The sequence below is a fragment of the Rhynchophorus ferrugineus genome, unplaced genomic scaffold (genome assembly GCF_030347505.1).
Source record: "Rhynchophorus ferrugineus isolate W39M unplaced genomic scaffold, kcgeb_rfMv2 rfM7, whole genome shotgun sequence".
NCBI lineage: Eukaryota > Metazoa > Arthropoda > Insecta > Coleoptera > Curculionidae > Rhynchophorus > Rhynchophorus ferrugineus.
In genome coordinates this window covers 8,137,886-8,163,179 of record NW_027472586.1, presented here as the reverse complement: position 1 = coordinate 8,163,179, position 25,294 = coordinate 8,137,886, and the positions used below count along the sequence as shown (strand labels likewise).

At 36.8% G+C, this 25,294-nt stretch overlaps 7 protein-coding genes across 11 annotated transcripts; 5 read left to right on the top strand and 2 right to left on the bottom strand.

Moving 5' to 3' along the window:
• The first annotated feature begins 140 nt into the window (after positions 1 to 140).
• On the top strand, positions 141 to 6,084 carry alphaCOP (coatomer subunit alpha). 2 transcript variants are annotated; one of them, XM_076409140.1, is made up of 16 exons: positions 141 to 624; positions 677 to 1,115; positions 1,166 to 1,370; positions 1,428 to 1,636; positions 2,206 to 2,407; positions 2,459 to 2,640; positions 2,700 to 2,910; positions 2,968 to 3,130; positions 3,185 to 3,406; positions 3,463 to 3,628; positions 3,685 to 3,908; positions 3,972 to 4,101; positions 4,163 to 4,303; positions 4,365 to 4,853; positions 5,273 to 5,484; positions 5,551 to 6,084. In XM_076409140.1, the coding sequence occupies exons 1-16, from the start codon at positions 397 to 399 to the stop codon at positions 5,785 to 5,787; spliced, it is 3,660 nt and encodes a 1,219-aa protein (XP_076265255.1). In that variant the 5' UTR covers positions 141 to 396; the 3' UTR covers positions 5,788 to 6,084. The 2 variants fall into 2 exon arrangements, with proteins under 2 accessions (XP_076265255.1, XP_076265254.1); XM_076409139.1 differs by having other exon boundaries at positions 4,160 to 4,303.
• Positions 6,085 to 7,071: 987 nt separating this feature from the next.
• On the top strand, positions 7,072 to 8,133 carry LOC143199409 (kinesin-like protein KIF9). Its single transcript, XM_076409210.1, has 3 exons — positions 7,072 to 7,429; positions 7,483 to 7,576; positions 7,783 to 8,133. The coding sequence occupies exons 1-3, from the start codon at positions 7,194 to 7,196 to the stop codon at positions 8,020 to 8,022; spliced, it is 570 nt and encodes a 189-aa protein (XP_076265325.1). The 5' UTR covers positions 7,072 to 7,193; the 3' UTR covers positions 8,023 to 8,133.
• Positions 8,058 to 12,872, top strand: LOC143199378 (uncharacterized). Its single transcript, XM_076409162.1, has 8 exons — positions 8,058 to 8,192; positions 8,249 to 8,457; positions 8,511 to 8,658; positions 9,935 to 10,246; positions 10,302 to 10,410; positions 11,942 to 12,276; positions 12,316 to 12,591; positions 12,640 to 12,872. Exons 2-8 carry the CDS (start codon positions 8,264 to 8,266, stop codon positions 12,844 to 12,846), a joined length of 1,581 nt encoding a protein of 526 aa, XP_076265277.1. The 5' UTR covers positions 8,058 to 8,192; positions 8,249 to 8,263; the 3' UTR covers positions 12,847 to 12,872.
• Positions 12,873 to 13,097: 225 nt separating this feature from the next.
• On the top strand, positions 13,098 to 14,416 carry bic (bicaudal). The gene is made up of 2 exons (XM_076409211.1): positions 13,098 to 13,421; positions 13,676 to 14,416. Exons 1-2 carry the CDS (start codon positions 13,254 to 13,256, stop codon positions 14,012 to 14,014), a joined length of 507 nt encoding a protein of 168 aa, XP_076265326.1. The 5' UTR covers positions 13,098 to 13,253; the 3' UTR covers positions 14,015 to 14,416.
• A 176-nt stretch (positions 14,417 to 14,592) lies between these two features.
• Positions 14,593 to 16,078, top strand: LOC143199392 (rRNA methyltransferase 3, mitochondrial). Of its 2 annotated transcripts, XR_013006416.1 has the most exons (6): positions 14,605 to 15,126; positions 15,179 to 15,287; positions 15,342 to 15,494; positions 15,548 to 15,612; positions 15,680 to 15,793; positions 15,848 to 16,078. XR_013006416.1 is itself a non-coding variant. In XM_076409179.1 (5 exons), exons 1-5 carry the CDS (start codon positions 14,671 to 14,673, stop codon positions 16,060 to 16,062), a joined length of 1,179 nt encoding a protein of 392 aa, XP_076265294.1. In that variant the 5' UTR covers positions 14,593 to 14,670; the 3' UTR covers positions 16,063 to 16,078. The 2 variants fall into 2 exon arrangements, 1 of the variants encoding a protein (XP_076265294.1); XM_076409179.1 differs by having other exon boundaries at positions 14,593 to 15,126; positions 15,548 to 15,793.
• On the bottom strand, positions 16,071 to 17,144 carry LOC143199405 (putative peptidyl-tRNA hydrolase 2). Of its 2 annotated transcripts, none has more exons than XM_076409199.1 (4): positions 16,838 to 17,144; positions 16,681 to 16,786; positions 16,430 to 16,622; positions 16,071 to 16,375 (listed from the first exon to the last, which is right to left on the bottom strand). In XM_076409199.1, the coding sequence occupies exons 1-4, from the start codon at positions 16,925 to 16,927 to the stop codon at positions 16,174 to 16,176; spliced, it is 591 nt and encodes a 196-aa protein (XP_076265314.1). In that variant the 5' UTR covers positions 16,928 to 17,144; the 3' UTR covers positions 16,071 to 16,173. The 2 variants fall into 2 exon arrangements, with proteins under 2 accessions (XP_076265314.1, XP_076265315.1); XM_076409200.1 differs by having other exon boundaries at positions 16,430 to 16,613; positions 16,838 to 17,071.
• Positions 17,145 to 20,865: 3,721 nt separating this feature from the next.
• BckdhB (Branched chain keto acid dehydrogenase E1 subunit beta) lies at positions 20,866 to 23,894 on the bottom strand. Of its 2 annotated transcripts, none has more exons than XM_076409186.1 (8): positions 23,625 to 23,894; positions 22,092 to 22,209; positions 21,871 to 22,033; positions 21,661 to 21,816; positions 21,438 to 21,609; positions 21,236 to 21,381; positions 21,095 to 21,181; positions 20,866 to 21,020 (listed from the first exon to the last, which is right to left on the bottom strand). In XM_076409186.1, the coding sequence occupies exons 1-8, from the start codon at positions 23,755 to 23,757 to the stop codon at positions 20,880 to 20,882; spliced, it is 1,116 nt and encodes a 371-aa protein (XP_076265301.1). In that variant the 5' UTR covers positions 23,758 to 23,894; the 3' UTR covers positions 20,866 to 20,879. The 2 variants fall into 2 exon arrangements, with proteins under 2 accessions (XP_076265301.1, XP_076265302.1); XM_076409187.1 differs by having other exon boundaries at positions 22,092 to 22,217; positions 23,625 to 23,845.
• Positions 23,895 to 25,294: the final 1,400 nt, after the last annotated feature.

Genomic DNA, 25,294 nt, shown 5'->3' with positions numbered 1-25,294 from the left:
ACAGAGATGGGAAAGTTGTAAAAAATGACGTAATTTACATTAAAGCTTAAATGTCACTATCCTTAAATTTAACATTGCTTTTTCCTATCACTCTCTTGGACAAATACTGCTTTATTAGAAATCAATTACAAAGATAGCCCAATACTAATGATATAAATCTATCAATAGTCCGAATTCCTGCTTATCTTCTTTTCTTTTTTCCGGCTATAAAAACGTTTTATTAGTGTGTAAGTAGCAATATGCAACCAAACTTACATTGTTTTATGTAAATTGTACAAAATCTAACGTCAAGCAACCGAATTGACAGCCACGTATCCGAAGTCGCCTTGTTGGCCGATATATATGTTTATTTTGAAAAAAGTTATCGTGTAATATAAGAGTGTAATAATAATAATAATGCTGACAAAGTTCGAAACAAAATCGGCTAGGGTAAAAGGCCTGTCCTTTCACCCCAAGAGACCGTGGATTCTAGCCAGTTTACACAACGGTTGTATACAACTATGGGATTATCGTATGTGCACTTTGTTGGAGAAGTTCGATGAACACGATGGCCCCGTCCGAGGAATCTGTTTCCACAGTCAACAACCTCTTTTTGTTTCTGGTGGTGATGATTATAAGATTAAAGTAAGTGTGTATGTTTCAATGTTCGCGATTGTTGAAATGTTTAACCTCATAGGTGTGGAACTATAAGCAAAAACGGTGCATATTTACCCTTTTGGGTCATTTGGATTACATAAGAACAACAATGTTTCACCATGAATATCCTTGGATTGTATCCGCTTCCGACGATCAAACCATTCGTATCTGGAATTGGCAGAGCCGTACATGTATATGTGTCCTTACTGGACACAATCATTATGTTATGAGCGCATTATTCCACGCCACGGAAGACCTACTAGTTTCAGCTAGTTTAGATTCAACCGTTAGAGTGTGGGATATTTCTGGACTGAGAAAGAAAAATGTCGCGCCAGGACCAGCTGGCCTAGAAGAACATTTGAGAAATCCTGGTTCAACAGATCTCTTTGGCGTTTCAGACGCAGTGGTAAAGCATGTGTTAGAGGGACATGATAGAGGCGTAAACTGGGCCAGTTTCCATCACACTTTGCCCTTAATAGGTTCGTATTAAGCTGCTTATAATTCTGTGAAACCATTTGGTTCCTTATAGTGTCAGGCGCGGATGACCGGCAGGTTAAACTATGGAGAATGAATGATTCCAAAGCCTGGGAAGTGGATACATGTAGGGGACATTATTATAATGTGTCTTGTGTCCTGTTTCATCCAAAACAAGAATTAATTTTATCTAACAGTGAGGATAAAAGCATCAGGGTGTGGTGTATGCAAAAAAGAATCTGTTTACATACTTTTAGAAGGTAAATTGATTTACACATTATCCTATTTGTTCTGTGTGCATTACTAGTGATTTCTAGGGAGCATGACAGGTTTTGGGTGATGACATCGCATCCGAACCTTAACCTTTTTGCCGCTGGTCATGACGCGGGCATGATCATCTTCAAACTAGAAAGAGAACGGCCCGCGTATACCGTCCACGGAAATCTCTTGTATTATGTGAAGGAAAGGTACTTGAGACGATTAGACTTTACAACTGCAAAGGATGTTCCAGTGATTCAAATTAAAGGTATTTATGATGTGATACAATACGTAAGGTGCGTTTTTTTTGTCATGACGGAAAATTTGACATTGTCGCCTACAGAAAACTATCATTGTATCTCAGCTGTCGTCTAGGAGTCTAACAAGATGTAAAATACTTTATTAGGATGGAAAACAATTACAAGGAAAACATCTCTTTTTTTTATTTCCACACATACACTGGATATACAACACTTTCAAGACTGAAGATACATTATAATCAAATGATACTGATTATAATTAAATCACAAAAATGCTGAACATACTCTATATCAGGCACAAATGATGTCATAAACAAACAATCGCATTATAGAAATAAGCCAATCAAATGCCTTTGTAGGACAATTCAAATGAAGCAATTAAAAAAGTGGTTTCAATGGCCGATCATGCAAAATATTTCGTCTGTCGGTTCTATTTATATTAAACCTCTATAATACTCTATGTTGAATATGTTTTTTGCGCTACTGTCAGTACGGTAGGCATAGTAAATTTTCCGTCATGGGAAGACATACACAGGGTATGTCTTGAACTTGATTCGTTAAACAAATCAACGCGTAGGTGGAGGGAAAGTACCTGTTTATGGAATGTCGTTCAACCCCGCCGAAAACGCCGTACTTCTATTTACCCGCACATCCAACTTAGACACTAGCGTGTACGACCTGTACGTAATCCCCAAGGAACAGGAGAGGGACGACCATGTTCCGGAAGTGGAGAGCAAGAGGTCTAGCGGCTTGACCGCCTTGTGGGTTGCTAGAAACAGGTTAGCGGAGATATCGAATATTACGAGCACGATTTCTAATTGAACCGATAGATTTGCAGTATTGGACCGAGCACATCAACTAGTGATTAAGAATTTAAAGAACGAAGTCACCAAAAAAGTCCAAACGCCATCCTGCGACGAGGTGTTTTACGCAGGCACCGGCATGCTGCTGTTGAGGGACAGCGAGCACGTGACGCTCTTCGACGTACAACAAAAAAGGACCCTCGCCCAAGGTACGGCAACGTGAAAACAGCTGGCTACAAGGCGTGTACTAACGATGATGATTTTTCAGTGAAAGTCACCAAGTGTCGCTACGTCGTATGGTCAGGTGACATGTCCTACATAGCTTTGCTGGCGAAACACAGCGTGACGGTTTGCAATCGTAAACTGGAGATATTGTGTTCGATCCATGAAAACACCAGAGTCAAATCGGGCGCTTGGGATGACTCTGGCGTTTTCATCTATACGACCAGCAATCACATCAAATACACCTTAACTAACGGGTGAGTAATCTTAAATCGTTGTCGAGTCGAGATACCAACAATCCTGATGTTCTGTAGCGACCACGGTATCATCCGCACACTCGATCTTCCCATATATATTACCCGAGTCAAGGGCAGCCAGGTATTTTGCTTGGACCGCGAATGTAAACCGAGAATATTAACGGTAGATCCCACGGAATACAAATTTAAATTGTCACTGATTAATCATCGATACGAAGAGGTAAATACCTATATACAGAGACAATAGACAGATAATTAGTAGGGTAATTTCTAGGTGCTATACATGGTTCAAAAATCGAGATTAGTTGGACAAAGCATTATTTCATATTTACAACAAAAAGGTTACCCGGAGGTGGCGCTGCACTTTGTTAAAGACGACAAGACGCGCTTCACCTTGGCGCTGGAGTGCGGCAACATAGAGATCGCTCTGGAATCGGCGAAGGCATTGAACGACAAGGCTTGCTGGGACAAATTAGCGCAGGCGGCGCTGTGGCAGGTAATATTAGCGTTTCTCGGTGGGATTCCGGGTTTGATACGTCGATATTACTCCAGGGCAATCATCAAGTTGTCGAGATGTGCTACCAAAGGACGAAGAGCTTTGAAAAATTATCATTCCTGTATTTGATCACGGGGAATTTGGATAAACTCAGAAAGATGACGAAAATAGCGGAGATAAGGAAAGCTCGCTCATCTCAGTATCACGGGGCACTTTTGTTGGGTAAGCGTATCGGTTTTCTTTGCCTCGTCAATCTGAGCGGTGTTTTGATCGTGCAGGTGACCTGGAGGAACGCGTCAAGGTCTTGAAAACGACTAATCAGCTGTCGTTAGCCTATTTAACCGCCGCCACCCACGGAATGCACGAAGAGGCGCAACAGTTGAAAGAGCAAATCGGCGATGACAAGAAGTTGCCCGATGTGGACGTTAACGCGAAGTTTTTGAAGCCCCCACCTCCCATACAGCAAGCCGAGTCGAACTGGCCCCTCCTCACGGTTAGTAAGGTGAGTTAGAGCTTCGGTTACTCAAAGTAGGATAAGTTTTTACATAAGCAACACTCTCGTTAGGGATATTTCGAAAGCACCGCGGCACAATCGGTGACCTCCAGCAAACTGGCCGCGGAACCTGTGGCTTCGGAGGCCTTGGAGGAAGCAGGAGGTTGGGGCGACGATGATGATGACGATATAGGAGAAATAGGTATTTGGTTATTGACATGTTGTAATTTCGTGCTTGAAACAGAACTCCTCTTTACTAGAAGGCAGAAAACCGTCTGTGTCCGCCTCAGGCGATGGTGGTGAAGCGGGCTGGGACGTGGAGGATGCCGATTTGGTCATTCCCGACCTGGGACCGACACAGGAAAGCGAAGTCGCAGATAATTATATTCATCTACCATCGGCAGGTATTTGATCCGACGCCACATTACGAAACACGTATAAATTATCGCTTATTTCATTTTGCAGGTCCGTCTCCGCGCATTACCTGGACGAAAAACTCCCAATTGGCAGCCGATCACATTATGGCCGGTTCCTTCGAATCCGCCTGCCGCCTTCTACACGACCAACTGGGGATTGTCGTCTTTGATCCGTACGAAAGCCTCTTCGTTAATCTATACAGCAGTTCTAGGACCGTAGCCGCCCATCTAGCCAATCTACCACCCGTATTTACGCATCCGCTGAGGAACTGGAAGGAAGCGACGGCAAAGAACGGACTACCGGTCGTTGGTGTTAATTTGAACCGACTGGTGGCCGATCTGCAAGTATGCTACCAACTGACCACGGGAGGAAAGTTCACCGAGGCCATCGAGAAGTTCCAGAATTTATTGCTTTCTCTCACGTTGCTGGTGGTGGACACCAAACAGGAGATCGCGGAAGCCCAGCAACTGTTGCGTATATGTAGCGAGTACATTTGCGGCTTGCAGATGGAAACTTTGCGAAAAACTCTACCAAAAAGTAAGTTATTCCATTGAGATCTATAATTACATCTTACATTATATATGCTAAATACACTCTTAATTTACAAATTAATTGAAAGTCACATGAAACAAACAAGTCAACAAGTCAAATGAAACTAGTAGGTTCGAAAATAGTAACTGAGAGTACAGGACTGAAATAGTCGCTAGTAAAAAGTAGTCAAATCAGTCGAACCGAAAATAGCGACCGAAACAGTCGATAGTAAAAAGTAGTCAATTGCTAAATAGTCGATAGTTCCCAACGCTAATTTTAGGTCAAGTTGAGAGTATCTTCCGACTAACGACAACACTTGCTTGACTTTGAGTCTAATCTGCTCAGCATTTTGTCTAACATGATGTTTCCAATTTAACCTACCATCGAGATGTAATAGGGGTGGTGATGATGTGATTTTTTTTCAGGTAGCGCTGAGGAACAGAAACGACAATGCGAGATGGCGGCATATTTTACTCACTGCAAACTACAAGCCGTCCATCAAATCCTCACTCTAAGAACCGCGCTGAACATGTACTTCAAACTCAAGAACTACAAAACGGCAGCGTCCTTCGCCAAACGGCTGCTGGATCTGGGACCTAGACCCGAGGTGGCGCAACAAGCGCGCAAGATTCTTCAGGTAAATGAATTCTCCAACCACCAAAATTCAAATATTTTTTCGTTAACCACACCGTTGGCTTTGCAGGCCTGCGATTCCAATCCCAGCGACGAGCTGCAACTGCAGTACGACGAACACAATCCCTTCACTCTCTGCGGCTACTCGTACACCCCCATTTACCGAGGCAAGCCCGAGGAAAAGTGCCCGTTGTGCGGGTGCTCATATTTACCTAAATATAAGGGTGTCGTGTGCAACGTGTGTCGCGTGGCAGAAATCGGCAAGGAATCCATCGGGCTACGAATCAGTCTCCATCAATTCCGTTAAAATCTGTACATTCTAATTTATTGGTCTTTCCACTAATGCATTTTTTTACTACAGTTACTGTTGTTAGATCCTACTGGGGCAACATACAAGTAAAAAACAGCAGCTTGTTCAGATGGGTTGCATTATGTTGAATTATAAATGCTTCGAACAACTTGACCAGCATAATTGCCGGGGCAAGTTGCGAGATGTTGCCCCAATATTGATAGACCTGTATAGCCATAAGTATATAGAATAAAATATTAAGAAATAAAGTAATTAAATTAGGAATAAAGGAATATACTATAAATTCGATCATAATAGTAGCGTTATTTCAAAAACACTTCCATGGCACATTTGATTATCAGACTAAAACCACAAAAGATTGTTGTATGTGGGGACCATGCTTTGGTAAATAAAATTATTTATTAATTATATTCGTCTCTGATTAAAAGTAATAATTAAACAGTCTTACAGAAATTTATTTGTAAAATATTCCCAAAAACTATAAGCTCTTGTTTTTATTTAACTACTCTCAAAAACACTCGTTATCATAATATAATCGGCTACCAACCTACCTTCGAGTTCATTAATCAACAAAAATCAGTAATATAATGTTTTATTCTATTAAATAACCCATACATCTTAGAACAAAAATTATTTGGTGCACCAAAATTTAGCAATTGTCTCAGGAATGTTGAAACTAAAATCCAATTTCCAAGTATTTATTATAATAATTATTTATTACCAACGTAGGCGGTTATCACAAATAAAACAAAAGATATCCGGTAAGTTTGAATATTTTTGCCATTCATATTGGAATTTAAGTGTATTGTTCACTTATTCCAAAACGCATGAAAATCAACTAAAAGAATTTGTGTTAAACTCAAAGAAACAATATGATATTGAAAATAAATAGACGCAAGGGTATATCGTGAACCTAAAATACCGGTTTTTTCTTAATATGGACAATTACAATGCTTTTTTCGATACACCTTTAAATGTTACTCGAAACATGTTTAGTCATTTATTTAGATATTCCGATGTAATAGAATGTTGTCCTTATTTTTTGTTAATACTACTACTGACGGCAATAAATCGACTTGTTTAGTATAATTAATCAGATCTGAATATTGTATTGGTCTACATTAACATCATAGAATGTTTCGTTGGCGATTCACGGTTTTTCAACACGACTTTTGAACCTAGTACTGTAGATTATAGTACTAATTAGAATATATATAATTTTGCAACGCTACAAAATGGAATAGAATTTATAAAATTGTCCTACCCAAGACCTTTTGCATTTCGTAATTTATACTCGCAGAACAGACTGACTTTCTATGTTTTGTGCTTATACTCTATGGGGTTACCCAAATGTCAAACATCATCAATATGTCTAACTGATTTTAATCATATTTGAGGCCGTCATGTCGAGAGAAAACGTTAAAGTTTTCTACCGGGTGTTCCCGAGCGATGAACCGCGGTCGCCTCACATCAAGATCGACAGAAAGTCGAGACGGATCCATGTACGTCGCTTGCAGGAGCTATCAAAGAACTTCATGGGAGAAAGGGATCGATTCTGGCAGTTCCAAGCCGACGACATATTTGAGAACGTGTCCCAGGAGCGAGTGTTTGACGTGGTGGTGCGAGATTTGCTGCCTGAGTAAGACATACTAACAGCTGCAATTAGTCCTGTGATGTAACGTGTTCTTTTAGTATCATCCGAGGTCGTACTGCTACTGTCGTGGGTTTTGGCCCGACAGGTACGGGAAAGACCTTCACCTTGAGCGGATTAAACTTTTCCGAAAAGGTACTCCTGGACACTTACAGAGCCAATAGTAATCTTCACCGATTCCATACTCTTGCACATTCTCAAAGACTTCTCGTATTCCCATATACCATTTCAATAACAAATAACAATAAAAACATCTAACGAAATATTTCAGCAGCAAAAAGTACAGTACTAAACATAGAGCATTAAATAATTCGGATTAGAAACGAAGGCTTCATTTGCAGGACTTTGGAGTATTGCCAAGAATCGTGACGGGCTTGTTACAACTGATACACCAACAGCCAAGAAATCTTAAGACCTCCCTCGAGATATCCTACGCCGAGTTTGATGATGGTTCCGCGGTCGATCTGTTGCGAAGTACCTCGAGTCCCTTAGAGATGACCCGCATCTGCGACCTAACCAAAGCATCGATATCAACTGAATATGACGCGTTGAAACTGTTATTTCAAGGAAAGCCCCATTAGGTTTGGTTCTATTCGTTTTCACCATCTTATCTCTCCTTTCAGGAGAAGGCAGAAAGAGTTTCAACGTTTCGGAGACTGGTTACGCTTCGAACAACTTGACCAGCATAATAACTTTCCACCTGACCAAGAAGGACTCGGATCTGAGCAACGCCGTGAAGACTGTCTCCAGAGTAAATCTCCTTAACGTATTTTCGATGATTTTTATGCTGTAGTATCTCCTTTGAAGCTACACGTGGTCGATATGGCGGGAATCGGAACACCGGGTCCGGGAAAGAGTCCCAAGGACATTGGCAAAGCGAACTTGACCAGCGTTCAGTTGGAGCAACTTGTCCAGGCATCAAACAAAGACATACCCCGCTACACCAAGGCGATATATAGAACCAGCGCGTATCTGTACTTTTTGGGAGGAGATTTCGACGGATCGAATTTACTTAGGTTGGACGGTACATCCGTTCAATTCTCCTCAAATTCGTTTTGGTTATAATTAGGTTCATCGGTCATATAGCAACACGGACTGACACTTTGCAGTTGACCCTGTCAACTTTGAGGTTCGGGACGTCGATGAAAGGAATGAGATCTAAACAGGGCCGTATCCGATTTGATGCAAACGAAGATGTCCTCGTGAGGGTTTTGAAAGTAAATATATCGTTGTTCTTACCCGAACATTTCTAGTAGCTCGATCTGCTTTAGATCGGGTATAATCGGCTCTCGATGGGCGTGACTAATTTTCCGGAACATCCCGACAATGGGATACGGAGTTATACTACTTCAGCATTCTGAAAAATTAATATGTAGTAATTTAATTATTATTCATTTATTAATTTTTTATACCTTTCTTTTGGGAGGATTCGCCTTGCTTTCAAAACGTGTTTCTATTTCGGAAATCACTTCTTCCTTTGAGCTAAACATATCTCACTGCGGTATTCCCTGGATATCAACAAGTTGTTGACATCCTGACAAGACAGCCAGTAATCACCACTGGTCAGATCTGAATTAAATGGTGGATGGAAAAGCAATTAGAAGTGGAATTCGTTGACACAGTGCATTGTTACGAAAAAAAATCTGTTTTATGTTAATGTTTTAATTTTTGCGCTAAATGTCATATTCTCATGACATCATTAAACTAGAATAAGTACAGAAAGGTTAGGGCACTGCGTCAACTCTATATCAGGGTCTTGGACTAAATCGCTCGAAGCAACAGGAAATAAGATCGCTGGGAAAAAAAAACTATTTAAAATTATTTATCTAATTTTCTCCAACAGTCTATAAAAATTACTGAAAAAAGATAAATTAAGATCTATCAACATTGTTAACGAAAGAACTGCATGATGTAGATAAATGTACCTCTTTAATTTAAAAATATAGTTCAATGTTAATTAATGGGTTTTAATGTGATAATATTTTTATTTGTTAAGGAATACTTTAGAAGTAATCATTTTAACAAAATAATTCATAGAATATTACTATACTTATAAATCACTCCAGGAATGAATTAATAGGTATCTGATATATTATAAGGATGAAATTAAGTGCGGAATTATGGGGAAACAACAAAATATGTGTAGCCGAATATTCTCATTGTGACAAAACATCAAAACACTTCTATCCTATATATTTTAAAATATAAAATATATAGGAATTAAAATGGATTTGAAGTGACACAAATATATTTAAATAAGACTCCGCCCACTGAGAGTCGAAAATTCCCGAACGTCATCATCGGTACTATTAGGGCGAGTTAGCATTCATTAATTTTATTACTTTAAATGCCCAGGTAATTAAAGCAGTTTTATACCGACATTGGTAAGATTCGACTAATTGAGCGCCGTAATGGTTGCGAGATTTAGTAAAATCAATGTATGCTTGTTGGGAAAGTTATTGTATGTCGTTTTTATTAATTTTTGTCTATCAGGGGCAGGTGGAAATTTGCCGACAGAACAAGTACCTCGATTCTGTTTTACTGAACCACAATATGGTTGACGTAACCGATCAGGAACGTCGATTGCTTGTGGATCGTGCCGTAGAGAGTTATTTGAAGGGTACGATGGACGAGATTACCGTTATGAACGTCGTCGAAGCCAAGGATATATTCAGCCGACTCAGGACGCTGTACAACGAGCAGGACGTTCGAATAACCCGCCTGATTGCCGAGAAAGAACAGTCCCATCCGAAGAGCGAGGTATCGCTGAAGGTGAAAGGGTCCCGTTCGAGTACCAACGCTCCGGTAAGACATCGTACCGCCAGAGGTGGTCTCGTTCCATAATTCGGTGGAGTTTCAGGGCGGGAAAGTGACGAGGAAATCGAAAGAAAGCGTTTCGAACAGCGAGAAGAAGATCGGCGAGGAAAACGTGTCTGAAAAAAGGATGCGCATCTCTAATTCTGACTTGGGTAAAGTTACATCAATAGCCTGGCACTATTTGAACAGGTGTCGCCGCTTTTACTAGGTGCACCGGAAAGTCATTACCGGATTTTACCGAAACTCAAATATCAAATCATAAAATGCTGCTACAAAGGTTTGATCAGAAGTCATTCCTGCATCGAATAGTGGCGGGTAATAAAAAGTGGGTTTATTTTGAAAACCCCTAAACGCAATAAATCACGGTTATCACCTGGTGAAGTCGGCCGATCGACTCCAAGGCTCAATCATGTTGGTCGCAAGACAATGCTCTGTGAATGTACTGAAACAGTTAATAGTGGTCGCTACCGTCAACAAATGATCAATTTGAACCATGCATCGATCGAAAAACATCCAGAATGGGCCCGAAGACATGGTAAAGTGATTTTACACCACAATAACGTCTCATAAAGCTAAACCGGCGAAGAAAGCGTTGAAAGCAGTTGAATGGGACATATTATATCACCCGTCGTACTCTCCAGACCTTGCTCCGTCCGACTATCAACTTTTCGCATCAATAGGACACGCGCTTCGCCAATTTCGAAAAAGTTAAAAAATGGCCCGATGAATATTTTTGCTCAAAGGACAAACAGTTTTTTTTTTTGGGATGGCATCCATAAATTGCCTGTAAGATGGGCAAGATGCATAGAACCAAATGGCCAATACATTGAATAAATAAATTTTTCCATTTTCTTAAAAATTAGTTTTTTTTCCCCAAAAAAAAACCGGTAATGACTTTCCAGTACACCTGGTAACTATAACACCTAACTAACTGGTTATTATAGCTCTATCAGAAATATTGAATGAATGACTTAATACTATATGGAGATCTAATATCGATATTTTAAAGAAGAAATAAAAAATTGGTATAATGGCCCGAAAAAATATCGATTTTCTCTAAATATTTTACAAAGTAAGGATATTATTAATAAACCTTTACCTCGAACTTTAAAAATTAAGTACCAAAATGCACCAAAAACTTTATACACAGTTTAAAATTGGCACGTATTTTTAAAGGTTTATCAAAAATAATCAAAGGGTCTTTTAAAATGTTTCAGAAATATATCTAATTTTTTTTTCGAGCATATCGAAAATTATCGGTCAGAGAAATATCGATATTTTCTCGGATTCCCCACTTTAGACTCGTGCTACATGGCCTGCCTTTTTAAAACAAAATATTTAAGTCACTCATAACAGGTATAAACCTAGGAGAGTTTTATTTATTATTGTTATTTACTTTAAACTTTTACTAAACAATTAATAAATCAAAAATACTATACACTTTGTCATAGGTCTGAAAGATACTCATTGTGTATAAAAATAAAGCTCCTTAAAAATAAGATATCGATCAAACCTGTCGACTCTCGGGGGCATATTAAAAAAGGAACAATTAACAATAACTTGGAAAAATGGAATTAGTTGTTTGTTCGAATTTTTCAATGAATCTATACAGAGAAAAATATCTAAAAGTCATAGTAATTAATTCCCCATCCTTCACCCTTCATCGATCAGATATTTTAACAGATTACAAAGCGAAGAAAAAATCCCCCTCAGGAACCAACTCCAAACAGACTGCATCGGTCAAGAGAAGGCCCAGCAGCACGTCCGTCGACAAGAAAGATTCACGCGGCAGCGTTAAAAGCAGCGCGAGCTCCAATATACCGATTCCTCAAATACTTCCGGAACGAAAAGAATTGTGGACGCAGTTCACAGAACAAGTGACTTATGAAACTATCGTGGACGAATATAAACGCAACGAAAATTCTCTTCGAGATCAATACAAAGTATATCTGGACGAAATCTCGGTCCTAAACAAAAATAAAGACGCCGAGGGGAAATGTTTTAGGGATCTGGTCGCGGTACACAAACAGGGAACTACGTATAATGTCCGATTATAGGCGCAAAGTTTTAGGAAATTCAACAAACCCGACGAGGTCGATCAGGACGGGCTCTTAAAAACCAGCTATGCCGAGAGATCGTGCCAAGGATATCTAGATACGGCTCGTCTTGAGCTCCTCAAACAACAAGAACGTGTGTTGCTCGCTCAAGAAAACTTTAAAGCTATTTTAGACAATCGACAACAACTCGCAAAAAAACTCAACGACGAATTTGACACCTACTGCCTGGAAAATGCTTCTTTCCCAGCAGATACTCAGCTGCTTGAGGATGAACTGGTATGTATAGTGTTGCGAAATATGCATCGTTACCTAAAACTATTCCAGAAATCCATTTCTGTTGATGTTAACTTGGAACAAACCGAACGCGATTTTTCCTGTCAATTTTCCGAGGGTATACCAAAATTACCTGAACGAGAACAAATGATTAAAAATCTTCAAGGACTAATGCAAATCGAAATAAAAAATCGTAAATTTAATGAATCTCAGAAAATCAAAAAATGGAAAAATATATCGGTAAATGACAAATTATAAATAAAAATAAATGTAATATGCAATTATAGCTGTGTATAATTTGCGTTCCGCGATTAGATAACCAGTGAAACATCAAACCTATAATAAAATAATGGCTGTCTTATAAAAATTTTAATGTCATAAAACTATTATTAAAAAAAAGTTTTGAAATTTCCTTCTATAATATGTGACAATTACGAAATCCGTCCGTCACTATTTCAAATTTACCGGCTCTTGCGCAGGCTCTATTTGGTGGGGGCAAAGGAAGTCCACCATTTTCTTTCTCATCGTACCGGGTTTAAAGCACGTGTGATTGATAAAAACTTGCCGCTAAACTCGCGTTATTTATAAGTCTCCGTGTTTTCATATATTTTCGTCAATAAACGATATTCGGGCGTGGAATAATCGATAAAAGCTATACCGCAACCATGAACAGTGAAAAATTGAAGAAACTTCAATCCCAGGTGCGAATCGGCGGCAAAGGAACCCCAAGGCGTAAGAAGAAGGTTGTCCATTCTACCCAAGCTACTGATGACAAAAAACTTCAGTCGTCTTTGAAAAAATTATCCGTGAATACTATCCCCGGCATCGAAGAGGTAAGTATTGTTAATTTAAATACAAACCATGTGAACCGTAAAAATTACTAATACATTTCCATAACAATATCCGATTCTAAAACTACAACTTAATTTCCTTTAGATTATTTATAGTATTATTGATATTCCAATATTGTTAGCTTTAAAATCGAGGTTTCCTACTTTAACAAATATTTTATTGTTCAATGTCATTGTGTTGAAACCAATTTTCCGATGTCATTGATTGTTTTCTAATAATTTTATTTTGATTTTAGGTAAACATGATCAAAGAAGATGGATCTGTGATTCATTTTAACAATCCAAAAACACAAGCTTCTCTAGCCGCCAATACATTTGCCATAACTGGCCATGGGGAAAACAAACAAATTACAGACATGCTCCCAGGAATCCTCAATCAGTTAGGGCCTGAAGGTATCACTCAGTTGAAACGTCTGGCTAATTCAGTAGCAAATGCCGGAGGTGTTGGTAAAATCGTGCCAGAGGATGAGGAGGATGTTCCTGATCTAGTTGAGAATTTCGATGAGGCCAGTAAAGCAGAAGTTTCAAAAAAAGAAGATACGAAGCCTGAAGAGAAAGCAAAAGAGAGTGCTTAATCTACCACCTAATAAGTTTGTACTAGATTAGGGTTGGTGTTGCCGTTTAGAGTTAAGTTTTGAGTTTAAGAATTGACTAATGTACTTTTAATAAAAGAGAAATGAAACGTTTTTGGTTGGTCTGTAAATTTATGTGTGTTTTTAATCTTGAAATTTAACAGTAATGGTAATACCAGACCTCAATAGGGCCTTTCGAACGTATTGTGTTGATTGCCAAGTTATTTTTTTATGGGCTTGGTGATATACATATTATTGTTCGATAGTCGTCTACGGCAAGTGTAAAAAATTTAATCTATAAATTCTGTTTTACTACCAACTCACTACCAAAAATTTTTGTTAATGCGAAAAGTAGAGAAGAAAATGTTAAGATGTTTCTTAGGAAATATAATGCTATATATAAAATTTTTGTTGTTTTTAATATCTTCCATTTTTATTCCGTGTTTAGCTCAATGCACAGACTTAAAAGTGACCCATAAACCGACTTTCAATCATCCTTCAATTTGAGATTTAAATTTCAATATTTTGTAGTTCCTGTTTATAAATATATAGCCTATAGGCAACCTCCCAAACTCTATGACATGTGCCAGACGTGAATATGATTACTAGATGATTAAATGACATTCTGAAATGTTAGGTTAGTTTTGTTGCCCGGAAAAATGGCAAATTTATTAAAAAATAAGATAAGTCAACAATTGCAGCAGGCTAGATATTTGCCCAGATGGGTTCAGAGGCATGTGAAAAGTATTATCGAGCCGAATAATTATAATCCCATTACTGACAGTGTACAACCGCAAAACCAACACGACCCGACTCAAAACAACATTTTGCCTAACAAGAATACTGATAACAAAACACAAGTTTCTTCAACTATCAGAAAAACAAAAGAAAAATGTACAGGTTTATTAAAAACAACATTCGACACAGATGGAAACCTTGTATATACCAAAATGGGTAATAATGATATACGCGTAAGTAAGATAATGGCTTCGGTGAAATCAAGAAGTGTTAAAGAAAAACAGAAATTGATGCTTCTCGAAGGTAAAACACTAATTAAGGAAGCTCTACAGTCTGGCTGTAAGCTGAAATATATTCTGTTCAGCAGATCGAAAGAGGTATATTTGATAACTTGAAATTTAAATTTGAGTTCACTTTTTTATATTTTAGGTGGAATATTTGAAACCATTTTTACCTAAAGCCGACACAGATATATTTAAGATACCATACAGGGAGTTACAGTCTTGGTCTGACTTAGTTACAGCTCCAGGAATCATGGGTAATATGATTAGTGTGTTAGAAAATAATAAGTAAGCTCACAAAAATATTTTAGCAATATTTCAAATTCCTGACTTGAGCAGGTTTGAACCAACCAACCCTTTACCTATAACAGTGGTCTGTGATAATATCCGAGAGCCAAGTAATTTAGGTGCTATTTTAAGAATATGTAGTGGAGCGGGATGTGAGAAAATAGTTTTGACCAAAGGTATTAATATTTGCAATGTTCTCTGTTGTTTTTTGATTCATAAATATATTTAGGGTGTGTAAATGTGTGGGAAACCAAAGTACTCCGTAGTTCTAGCGGGGCACATTTTAAGATTAAGGTAGTAAATAGACCTGAAGTGGATGATCTGAGCACTATTCTTCCTAAAAATTGTAACATCTTTATAGCTGATAATAAAACAGTGAATTTTGCAACAAATGAACATAGTTCTGGCAATCTTCCGATTGTACCATACTTTTCAGTAGACTTCAAATTATCCCAGCATATAGTTTTAGTTATAGGTATGTATTACAATTTATGTATTGTTTTAAAGGAATTATGTATTATTTTTAAAGGAGGCGAAACTGAAGGAATTAGTGATAAATCCTACCAGTTGGCTGCAGATCACGGTGGTGCCAGACTGAATATTCCTTTGGAAAATGGCCTAAACAGCTTAAATTCTGGATCAGCCTTGGGTATAATTATTTTTGAAATAAAGCGACAACTAATTAATTTAAAACAAAGTGAGTTGGACACATGTATAGTTGAAAGAATCAAGGAACATGCATAATAAACATATTTTGTCATATGGTTGTTTCCTTTATTATAAAAAATCAATTGATAAACAAGCTTTATTGGTTATACTTCATTATTTATACAGTATGATCTGTACAAATTCATTCTATAACAGTGGCAGCTTTCCAGTGATATTTTCAACATGTTCTTCTATCCCAAATAAACTCAAAACGGTAAGTGAACCACTTGCTATTTGAGTATGGCCAGCATCTCGTACTAAATAGGCAGGTAAACCTTCACTAATTGCTTTGTGATATAGTTGTTTTAAGTGCTCCGCATCATTTCCTTTTAGTACAACTTTTTTTTCTCTAAAAAATATGTTTTATTAAAATTTTAATTAACTAGCAATAACTTAAACTTACCCTAACTCTTCCCACTGATTTAGTTCTTCCTGGTTCTCTTTAAACATAGATCTATACAGGCCTAAACAGGCGTGTCCTACCTGAGCTGCAATCTTACCTGTCTTCATCTTCAAAGAACAATTTACTACATGAACCATTTTATAATTAGCGAGGCCTTGATCCTCCCAGTCAGCATCACTAGAATCTTGCATACCTAACATTTTGAAGATCATTGAAGGCTCCCAATATGGTTCTTAATGGCACAAAATTACCTTTACCAGAATCCTCACATCTTCCCAGCTCATTTCTCTCGTCTTTATTGTTAACTATATAATTAATTGCATCATCTACAGATTTGTTCCCAGTACAAAAAAGAGCCTGTAAAGATAAATATTAATACGTTAAATACTGTTTACGTCTGTAGCTAACCTCCTTAGCAAGGTTTTCATTTATTCCCATCTGAATGAGAGCAGCTAGGAGATCTTTATCAGGCACAAATTTATCAGCTTCTTCACTCATTTTTTTTTATATTTAGGCTATGCAACAATATTAATTTCAATTGTTTATAGTGGAGAACAATTGGTTAGAGATTTGTAGTTTGTGAATATTTCACGTTCACGTTAAAAATTCAAACATGACGAACAATACAGCAAAGAAAATGTTCTACTCTATGGACCATAGAGTAAATATAGAGCATAGAGTAAATATAGAGGTTTAACTTAAATAGGCAAAATCGTGGAAATGTTTTGCGTGGTCCATTCAATGGCGGCTCTGAGACCACTTTTTTGATTGGTTCCTTTGAATTGGCCTACGAAGGCATTTGATTGGTTCATTTCTAGAACGCCATTGTATGTTTCAGTTTGTTTACGATGTTTTTGTGTGTCTAATATAAAATACGGTTAGCATTCTTGTGTCTTAAATATAATCACTATTATTCGATTTTAGTGTATCTTCATTCTCAAAAGTTTTGTATCCAGTGTTTGTGCGGAAACAAAAATTAAGGATTTGTGTGACTTAGCATTGCTTTTACCTGGTACGTATACAATTATTTATATAAAGCATTTGTGTTCATATATATTATTATTTACAGCAATATAACAAAAGAAATTATGAACATATTTCCCACACTCTAAATCCAAAATGTGTCCAAATGAGGCCATGGTAAAATTACATTGAACGTAAATGTAATTATACTACATGAAAAGTTTTTGTTACCCTTTAAAAAGTTGTTTGTAAAGTGCCATCAATTTAAAACTTAATTATTTTGAAGGGGTTTATTTACTTAAAACAAATGTATATTGGTTAAGATAATTATAATTAATATCTTGGCTTAAGGCTCCTTAACCGAGAACTTCTTCAACAAGGTGAGCTTGATTTTATAAACAAGAGATTATCATGCTTGTTTTATTATATTGTTAATAGATGCCTAAGCTGTCTTTTTAACTCCTCTATTTTATCATAATAAGAGCACAGCAGTAATTTTCAAATATATCATGTTTTAATTTTTTGTTGGTGTTCTTTAAAGTATTACTTTTTGGTATGTTTTCTCCATTCTGACATATATCATACGATTTAAATGTTTTAATTATCCATTCCATAATAACATTGTAAAAATAATAATAACTTGCCTCAATACATTTGTGTTGAACAAGTAGGTAAAATATTAACAGACTTTCTGCTGTGCTGCTTTGCTTTTAGTATGAGCGAACAATAAGTTAGATATTTTAATACATCTTATTTGAATTGATAGCACTAAAAATATATAAAAAACAGAAAGAGCTATAGACATTTTTGTTTATATTTGCTATGAGATATGTTATGTTTTTAATTAGATTGCAGGCAATTTTTATATCCACATAAATTATTTTTTATTTATATACATTATATATATATTCTTATGTTTTAGCTTTTTGATATATAATATTTCTATTTGTACAGATTTTTATATTAATAAATGGTTTTGAAAAGTTACATTTTGGTTTTATTTAAAATTTAATTGCTCAGTAGAATGTGACGTCAGAGGTTAGTCACGTGATAGGTATGAAATCGTCGACCAATGAAATGCTCCCCTTATAAAATATTTTCATTACAGGTGCCTGTAATGGTAATTTAAACTAATAAATGAAATTCAGCGAAATGACGTTCTCAGGGCCTTTCTGCTGAGACCACGCAAAACAATTTTGAAATTATTTGTATTAAATTAGCATTCTATATATTACTCTATAAATTAGACCACACTAAAATTCGACAATGCCAAAATTTCATTTGTTAACACTGCACATGCGCACTTCCGATATTCTTAAAAATGCATCAGAGGGCGAATAATTGACAGGAATCCATCTGATTGGGGTGGCGGTATTTAGGATTTAGGTTATTGACTGATAATTTGGATTGAATAATAGAAAAATTAACATATATGGATAACTATGAATCTAATATGATAATTTTTCTTTGTGAATTATGTATATAGGGATAAGAATAAAATTTGTTTAAGTTTTGATTAGTTATTTAAGGTTGAGTTACCCTCTACTTTGTTATTTTATAGCTAAGAGTATAATTTAAAAGGATATTTATTATTTGTACGATGCCCGAAGGCTATTAGGAAATCTGTACAAAAACATTAACACAACATTAACAAAATTAGGAGTCAGAATTAAATAACAGCCATTCATATGAAAGTAAACGAATGGAATACAATATGCTGTCTTTTTCAAACAAGAAGGTAAATATTTACGGTAATATAAGTAGTGCTTATATTTAATCAGCTGTTAGTTCGGTGTCTGTCCTAGGTGAAGGGCATGGAGTATTAAAACAAGACTTTGCTGTAGGGTTTATGAATAGTATAGTGGAAGAGAAATTAAAGCATACCCAAGCATAATGTGTTGATGGAACAACTCATGGTACAAATAAAAAAGTAATGGACCTGACTGTCATAATTATAAAAGATAATAGAAATAGTGGTTTCCCGTTGCTTTTTTTTGAGTAACAGAGTGGACCAGCAGCTTCAAGAAGTTTTCCTAAATATTTTTCAAAGGATTGCATACAAAATTTATCTAAATAACTTGTTAATATTGAATATTTATTATAGCCACTTGTAAAGAAGAGATTCAGGAGCAGCTAAAGATTCTGTATTTTATGTCTGATGATGATACCAAATATTACAATGCTTGGGTAAAAATATTGGCAGGTACTCCACAGAGACTCTTATGCACCTGGCACATAAAAAATTGGAACATCCAAGTAAAAACAAAATTAAAGATGCTGCTCTAAGAAAATTAAAAAAAATTAAGAAACATAATATGTAAGATTTCACGAAACGGGTGAAGTGGAATTTATAAATAATTTAACGAGGTACATATAATTTTACAGTAATATACTGTATATTTATGTTTTTTAGGTATTAATAATATATAACTTCAATTTACATAATTAATCTGTCACTTTAATCAAAACATCTGTCAGACCAGCAATTTCTTTAGATATGCGCGCGTACCTATTTTCTTTATTTTGGTTCCGTTCTTTTTATCAGTGTTGGATCTAAACATCACAGGTAAATAATTGTATTGGATAACATAACATAGAACAGAGAGACTATTTCTCTATTCTATAATAATAAATTGGATTATGTCCATGCAACAGGCAATACACATTGTCAAATGCTTCATTTACAATTATAACAATATTATCAGATTCTAATAGTAAATAATATGAAATAAATAGAGGATATAAATATAAAAACTTATTTTTATGTCCTTCTATTAACATGTTTTAATATATATTTGCGAAAATAGGCTAGTTATAGTTATTAGGCTAACGAAATTATGTCGATTGTGCTCAATGCCTTTTTCAATTTTTTATATATATATTTTAAGTCTCCTTTTTGCAACTATAGGTTTATCTGGACTGGGCCTAAAGTTTAACATGGACTCCGAACCACGGTCCTCAGCATTAAGCCTACCGACTAGCGAGTGACCAACTCATCCCAAAAGACATCCGGTCTTACCCAGCCTGGCTACTGGCGTGACTGGGATCATTTTCCTTGTCGGATTTTACACTCTTGCCTAAAACATTCAAAAATTTTAAACAATCACAAACATAAATTTACGACCATGCCCCAGCAGGATTCGAACCCGCGGCTATCGCAACAGTAGGAGGACCGTCCCATCGCCTTCACCACAGCGTCACCAAGCCGGCGACCTTTTTCAATTTATTCAACTTTTTTTTTTGGTAAAAGTGATGGGGAATATTTTATAATTGATGTTTTTAAAAATGCGATGTTGCCAAATATAACTTTTTAGTTCAATTATATTTTTAGCGGGTTTTGACTAAAAATTACGGCTTTTTATATTGTTTTGTATTACTTTCAAAATATTTTCATAATGTATCTTTATGAAAAGATATGCTTGCCAAAGAAATTTATTAAAAAATGGGGATTTAGGTAAAGAAACACGGTGTAATTAAAAAAACGAAATCAATAGTTTATTAGTTTAAGAGCTTCGTCTATGCATCGCCATTTGGTTGGAAGGTAGAATGGTTCGAAGACGTGAGGGAAAGGGGTGTCCGGTCCGGTTACCCTGGCGACTGGAGCCTCCAGATTCAAGAAGCAATCGTTCTGATAAATCCACCAAATAATATCGTTAAATATTGGTGTGTTAATTGTTAAATAAGAATGTGTCGTTGACGTACCTGAATCGTTGCTGCCAGTTCCGCGCCGAAACCTGATGTTAGCGGAGCCTCGTGAGCGATCAACGCCCTGCCAGTTCTTCGCACGGACTGAAAGTTGATATGTATCAGTGCTAAGGAGTTTTTGCGTAATTAAGGGCATACTTCACAAACGGTCTCTCTGTCCCAGGGCAGGATTGATACCAGATCAATCACCTCGCACGATATGTCGTGCTCTTTGAGTAGGATTTCCGAAGCTTCCATTAAGACGTGGACCTGTGTGCCCCAACCGATCATGGTAAGATGTTTTCCTGAAACAATTAGCGTTTATTATAACCGAGAGTCGCTTATAAGACAGACAGGGTACCTTCTTTTAACACATCAGCTTTTCCAATGGGTAACTGATAATCACTAACGGGTACTTCCTCAACGGCCGCTCGGTAGAGGGCCTTGGGTTCGAATACTAGACAAGGGTCCGGGTCCCTAATGCAACTGAGCAGTAAACCTTTGGCTTTAATCGGTCCTCTGGGTATTACTACCTGAAATTGTTGAATGTAGAGTTGTCAGGTCGACGTCGAGGCGTATATTACTTTTAAACCAGGCGTGTGAGCGAAATAAGCCTCGGGACTCTGGGAATGGTACAACGCTCCGTGCCCCACGGCACCGCAAGGGGCTCTGATGGTCAGTTTGCCGCAGTCGAACTGGTCGCCGCTCCTGTATCTGTATTTAGCAGCCTCGTTCACGATCTAGGACAAAGAGCAAGTCAAGATAGATGCCGGGGCATCGAACTCGCGGATTACCTGATCGAAGGCGGGGAATATGTAATCCGCGAACTGTATTTCGGCAATGGCTGTGGATCCCGCCGCTGCTGCCCCTATTCCGAAACCAGCTATGCCCTGTTCGCAGAGAGGCGTGTTGAAAACTCTGTCTTTTCCGTATTTCTTCTGCAGATCTAACGTACACCTGGAGGAGAAGTAACGCTAATCATTCCCGTTGATCTATATCACGCCAGTAACGGTACCTGAACACGCCGCCAAAGCCCACGTCTTCACCGAAGATAATGGCTTTCGGGTCGGTCCTCAGAGCCGTTTCCAGGGCGTTGTTGATGGCTTGGAACATGTTCATCTTGGTCTTCTCGCCTAAACATCTAACGTGGTACAGTCAAATATGCCAAAAGAGGACTACGAGAGGCAATAACATTCAGATCATGCTGATGATGATGAGGGAACATGAACAAAATTCCTATATATAGTCTGGTCAATTAAACAGTGACCTGACGTCACCTGAATTGATGACGTCAAAGCGTCGCAATGTTGCTGCATCAACATATTATCGAAGGACTTAAAACTACAATTAATTATACAGTTATGATAATTGTCTAGGTTGTGTTTTATTATATTTACATTGAACTCTTTTCCACATCACCTAGGAGCATATTTTATGTAGTGGTATTCACTGGAGGCCTAATCCACCTAATTGACACTTTTATATCCAAGTAATATATCTTACTTTCATTGGAGAGCATATTTATATTTTAAGCTTAGTTCTTGTTTCCTTGTAGAGTCATTTTAAAAGTTAAAGTTATATCATTGTATTCTCCTTATTTTGTTCTGTTACTACCTGTATACATAATTCTTGATAAAACTAGATTTAATCACTGCATTCTCCCTAATGCATTTGGCATATTTGAAAAACAGTATTATTTCTCTCCCCATACATTGCGACGTTTTGATGTCATACCACATCATTTATCATCATCATTCATCGACTATATATCGATATTAAAAAAATCAATATAGCCTTTCCAATAAAGCAGCCAATGCACGTCACCAAATTCATGACGCCAGCGCGTCGCAATGTTGCCACATCAACTTAGAATTTTGGTTTAGAATGGTTTGTAACCTCTAATTATTATATCTAATGCTTTGAAGAATTTTGTAAATATTTGACAACAGGGCCGACACAAATCGAATTTTATAAAGTGATTCGGTTACATGTTCTGACGCATCGGATAGCATTCTGTCTCTTTTTAACTAGGGTAAAATGAGATGGAAAAATACGGGTCCGAGCTTAAGACGAATATCACATTTTTACAAACTGAATTTGGCAATATATTCGGCTTCATCTATGACATTGGCTATTTTATTCGAAGGACTACATATCGGAGATTAGTAACATCGATATATTGAGCATAAATATATCGACATTTTTTGGATTTATGGTGCTAAAGAGCAAAAAAAGATCATCGCTTCCGAAGACCATCGGATTGCTGAAAATATAAGGTTGCTAAAGCACAGCAACGTTGAAGCGATACAGGTACTGGACAACAAGCAGGAAATCAGAAGGTATAGAAGGTATAGGTAAGGAGTATAAGTGTATTCTTAACTTTAGCTTAAATGATTTAGTTTTATTTGAATTTGGGAAATACATACAGATGTATTAATCCAGTACTCGCCTTACCTTGTGAATTAATGCAAGTACAACAGAACAATAATAAATTCATATGTAAATTAAGACTGTAACGAACACATGATGTAATTAATAAAAAAAATACCTTTAATTGCTGGTTTGGGGTCAGGGCTGTAGGTGAAATGGCTGCTGCATCTGTTGTGTTGTGAAACTCGAACATGTTGTCGATTAAGATAGGGCGATATTTTAACGAAAAAACTCGATTTATTCAACGCCATTTACGATTTACTGGACACATTCACAACACACACACACACAAACAATTACTATTCGAATACAAGGCGATGATAACAAGATCCTTCGAATGGTACGGATAAGAATTCCGTTTTTCTAATCTGTTTCGCTTTTATCGCAAGTTTTCTACGAGGTTTTATAATTTGTTTGTCGGTTCTCGATGGTGCGACACCAAACTGAACGCCAGCGATCTTTTTAAACGAAAACTCGGCCACCTTTAACCCCGCTGGTAAATGTTTTGATGTTATAGCAACCGTAGCGCGTAATCCCAATTCTTATCGTTTTTATTTACTGTTGATAAGACTTGACTGTTGTCGAACAAGACAGGTTTTCGTCAGTCGCGCGTAAATGTTCAATTTAAAATTAATTTTTAAGAAGTGTACTGTGTGCTAATATCCGAGATTCACGACGAAAAATAGAAAATGAAAAGGTTTATTGTTGATGAGTTTATTTATGGATTTTAAGCCGCAGATACAAGGGTTTCTCGATAAGTTTCTGTAAATTAGCTGAGCTATATACGTGGGGATGGACAGAATAATATGAACACCTGACATATACCCAATATTTATTGATTAGTAAGGTGTTGAGACGCCATTGGCTTTTAAAATAGCTATAATTCTTCGCGCAATAGATTTGTAGCATGTCTGAATAGTTTCCTATGGAATATTGAACCATTCTTGTATCAAAATGTTAAAGATGGAAATCTACTATTAATCTTTGCTGTGAAATTTCTCATAATGGTTCAATTTTGTTGAAGTCTGGCGGTTATGCTGGCCAAGGAATATAAGGAATATGCAGTCCATAAATGTCCTGGCTTTTTGATCGTTGCAACTTATTTCACAATTTAGCGTTAGATTCCCTTGTAAACGGTTTTGCAGTCACAGCCCTTCCAGAATGTTAGCTTTGTGGAGCTCCCTCTGTACTGTTTTTGTTGAAACAGCATTACTATAATGAGTGTTGAGTTCTGCTGTCACTTTTACCGTGTTTACCGTGGTAGTTTATGTTATCTGGTCACAATACTTTTTCATTCACAACATACGGTCTCTATTCCTATTCACCGATGAAGTTTTATTATGTTTTATGTATGCTGTCATTACCGTGGATAAGCACTTAAGAATGTGTGCGAGGAAAATTAAGAGTAAATAGCACTTTGTTAAAGCTTTCTCAGTAAATTAATGAACTGGGAAAAAATTAAAGAATCGTGGAAGATAACGTATTGATCAATTTTGAGTAAAAGAATGACCCACTCTTTACATCTAGAATAATACATGAAGCTTTCAAACGTGTAACAGTATGTGTAAATGAAAACATATTACTAGAGATATGCAACTTCAAAGGTATCTGTTAGCGAAAATTTAGTAACAGTTATTTTTTCTCCAAGCTTTTATAAGACTTCTTATTAAAATAATAACCTTTTTACAAAAAAAATCACAAACATTTTTTAAATCACATTTTTTTGGGTCTAAATAAAATGAGATGGGCTATATATACTATATATATATATATATATATATATATATA

Coding starts and splice junctions, on each gene's coding strand:
- alphaCOP (XM_076409139.1), top strand. CDS start 397: ATGCTGACAAAGTTCGAAACAAAATCGGCTAGGGTAAAAGGCCTGTCC. Junction 625..676: donor GTGATGATTATAAGATTAAA/GTAAGTGTGTAT, acceptor TTAACCTCATAG/GTGTGGAACTATAAGCAAAA. Junction 2,641..2,699: donor AAAAAGGACCCTCGCCCAAG/GTACGGCAACGT, acceptor ATGATTTTTCAG/TGAAAGTCACCAAGTGTCGC.
- LOC143199409 (XM_076409210.1), top strand. CDS start 7,194: ATGTCGAGAGAAAACGTTAAAGTTTTCTACCGGGTGTTCCCGAGCGAT. Junction 7,430..7,482: donor GTGCGAGATTTGCTGCCTGA/GTAAGACATACT, acceptor GTGTTCTTTTAG/TATCATCCGAGGTCGTACTG. Junction 7,577..7,782: donor GATTAAACTTTTCCGAAAAG/GTACTCCTGGAC, acceptor CTTCATTTGCAG/GACTTTGGAGTATTGCCAAG.
- LOC143199378 (XM_076409162.1), top strand. CDS start 8,264: ATGGCGGGAATCGGAACACCGGGTCCGGGAAAGAGTCCCAAGGACATT. Junction 8,659..9,934: donor TCCTCGTGAGGGTTTTGAAA/GTAAATATATCG, acceptor TTTGTCTATCAG/GGGCAGGTGGAAATTTGCCG. Junction 12,277..12,315: donor GTTTTAGGGATCTGGTCGCG/GTACACAAACAG, acceptor GTCCGATTATAG/GCGCAAAGTTTTAGGAAATT.
- bic (XM_076409211.1), top strand. CDS start 13,254: ATGAACAGTGAAAAATTGAAGAAACTTCAATCCCAGGTGCGAATCGGC. Junction 13,422..13,675: donor CTATCCCCGGCATCGAAGAG/GTAAGTATTGTT, acceptor TTTTGATTTTAG/GTAAACATGATCAAAGAAGA.
- LOC143199392 (XM_076409179.1), top strand. CDS start 14,671: ATGGCAAATTTATTAAAAAATAAGATAAGTCAACAATTGCAGCAGGCT. Junction 15,127..15,178: donor TGTTCAGCAGATCGAAAGAG/GTATATTTGATA, acceptor TTTATATTTTAG/GTGGAATATTTGAAACCATT. Junction 15,288..15,341: donor TACAGCTCCAGGAATCATGG/GTAATATGATTA, acceptor AAAATATTTTAG/CAATATTTCAAATTCCTGAC.
- LOC143199405 (XM_076409199.1), bottom strand. CDS start 16,927: ATGAGTGAAGAAGCTGATAAATTTGTGCCTGATAAAGATCTCCTAGCT. Junction 16,623..16,680: donor ATGTGAGGATTCTGGTAAAG/GTAATTTTGTGC, acceptor TCAAAATGTTAG/GTATGCAAGATTCTAGTGAT. Junction 16,376..16,429: donor AATCAGTGGGAAGAGTTAGG/GTAAGTTTAAGT, acceptor CATATTTTTTAG/AGAAAAAAAAGTTGTACTAA.
- BckdhB (XM_076409186.1), bottom strand. CDS start 23,757: ATGGCGTTGAATAAATCGAGTTTTTTCGTTAAAATATCGCCCTATCTT. Junction 21,610..21,660: donor CTCACACGCCTGGTTTAAAA/GTAATATACGCC, acceptor CAACAATTTCAG/GTAGTAATACCCAGAGGACC. Junction 21,021..21,094: donor AACTGGCAGCAACGATTCAG/GTACGTCAACGA, acceptor TGGATTTATCAG/AACGATTGCTTCTTGAATCT.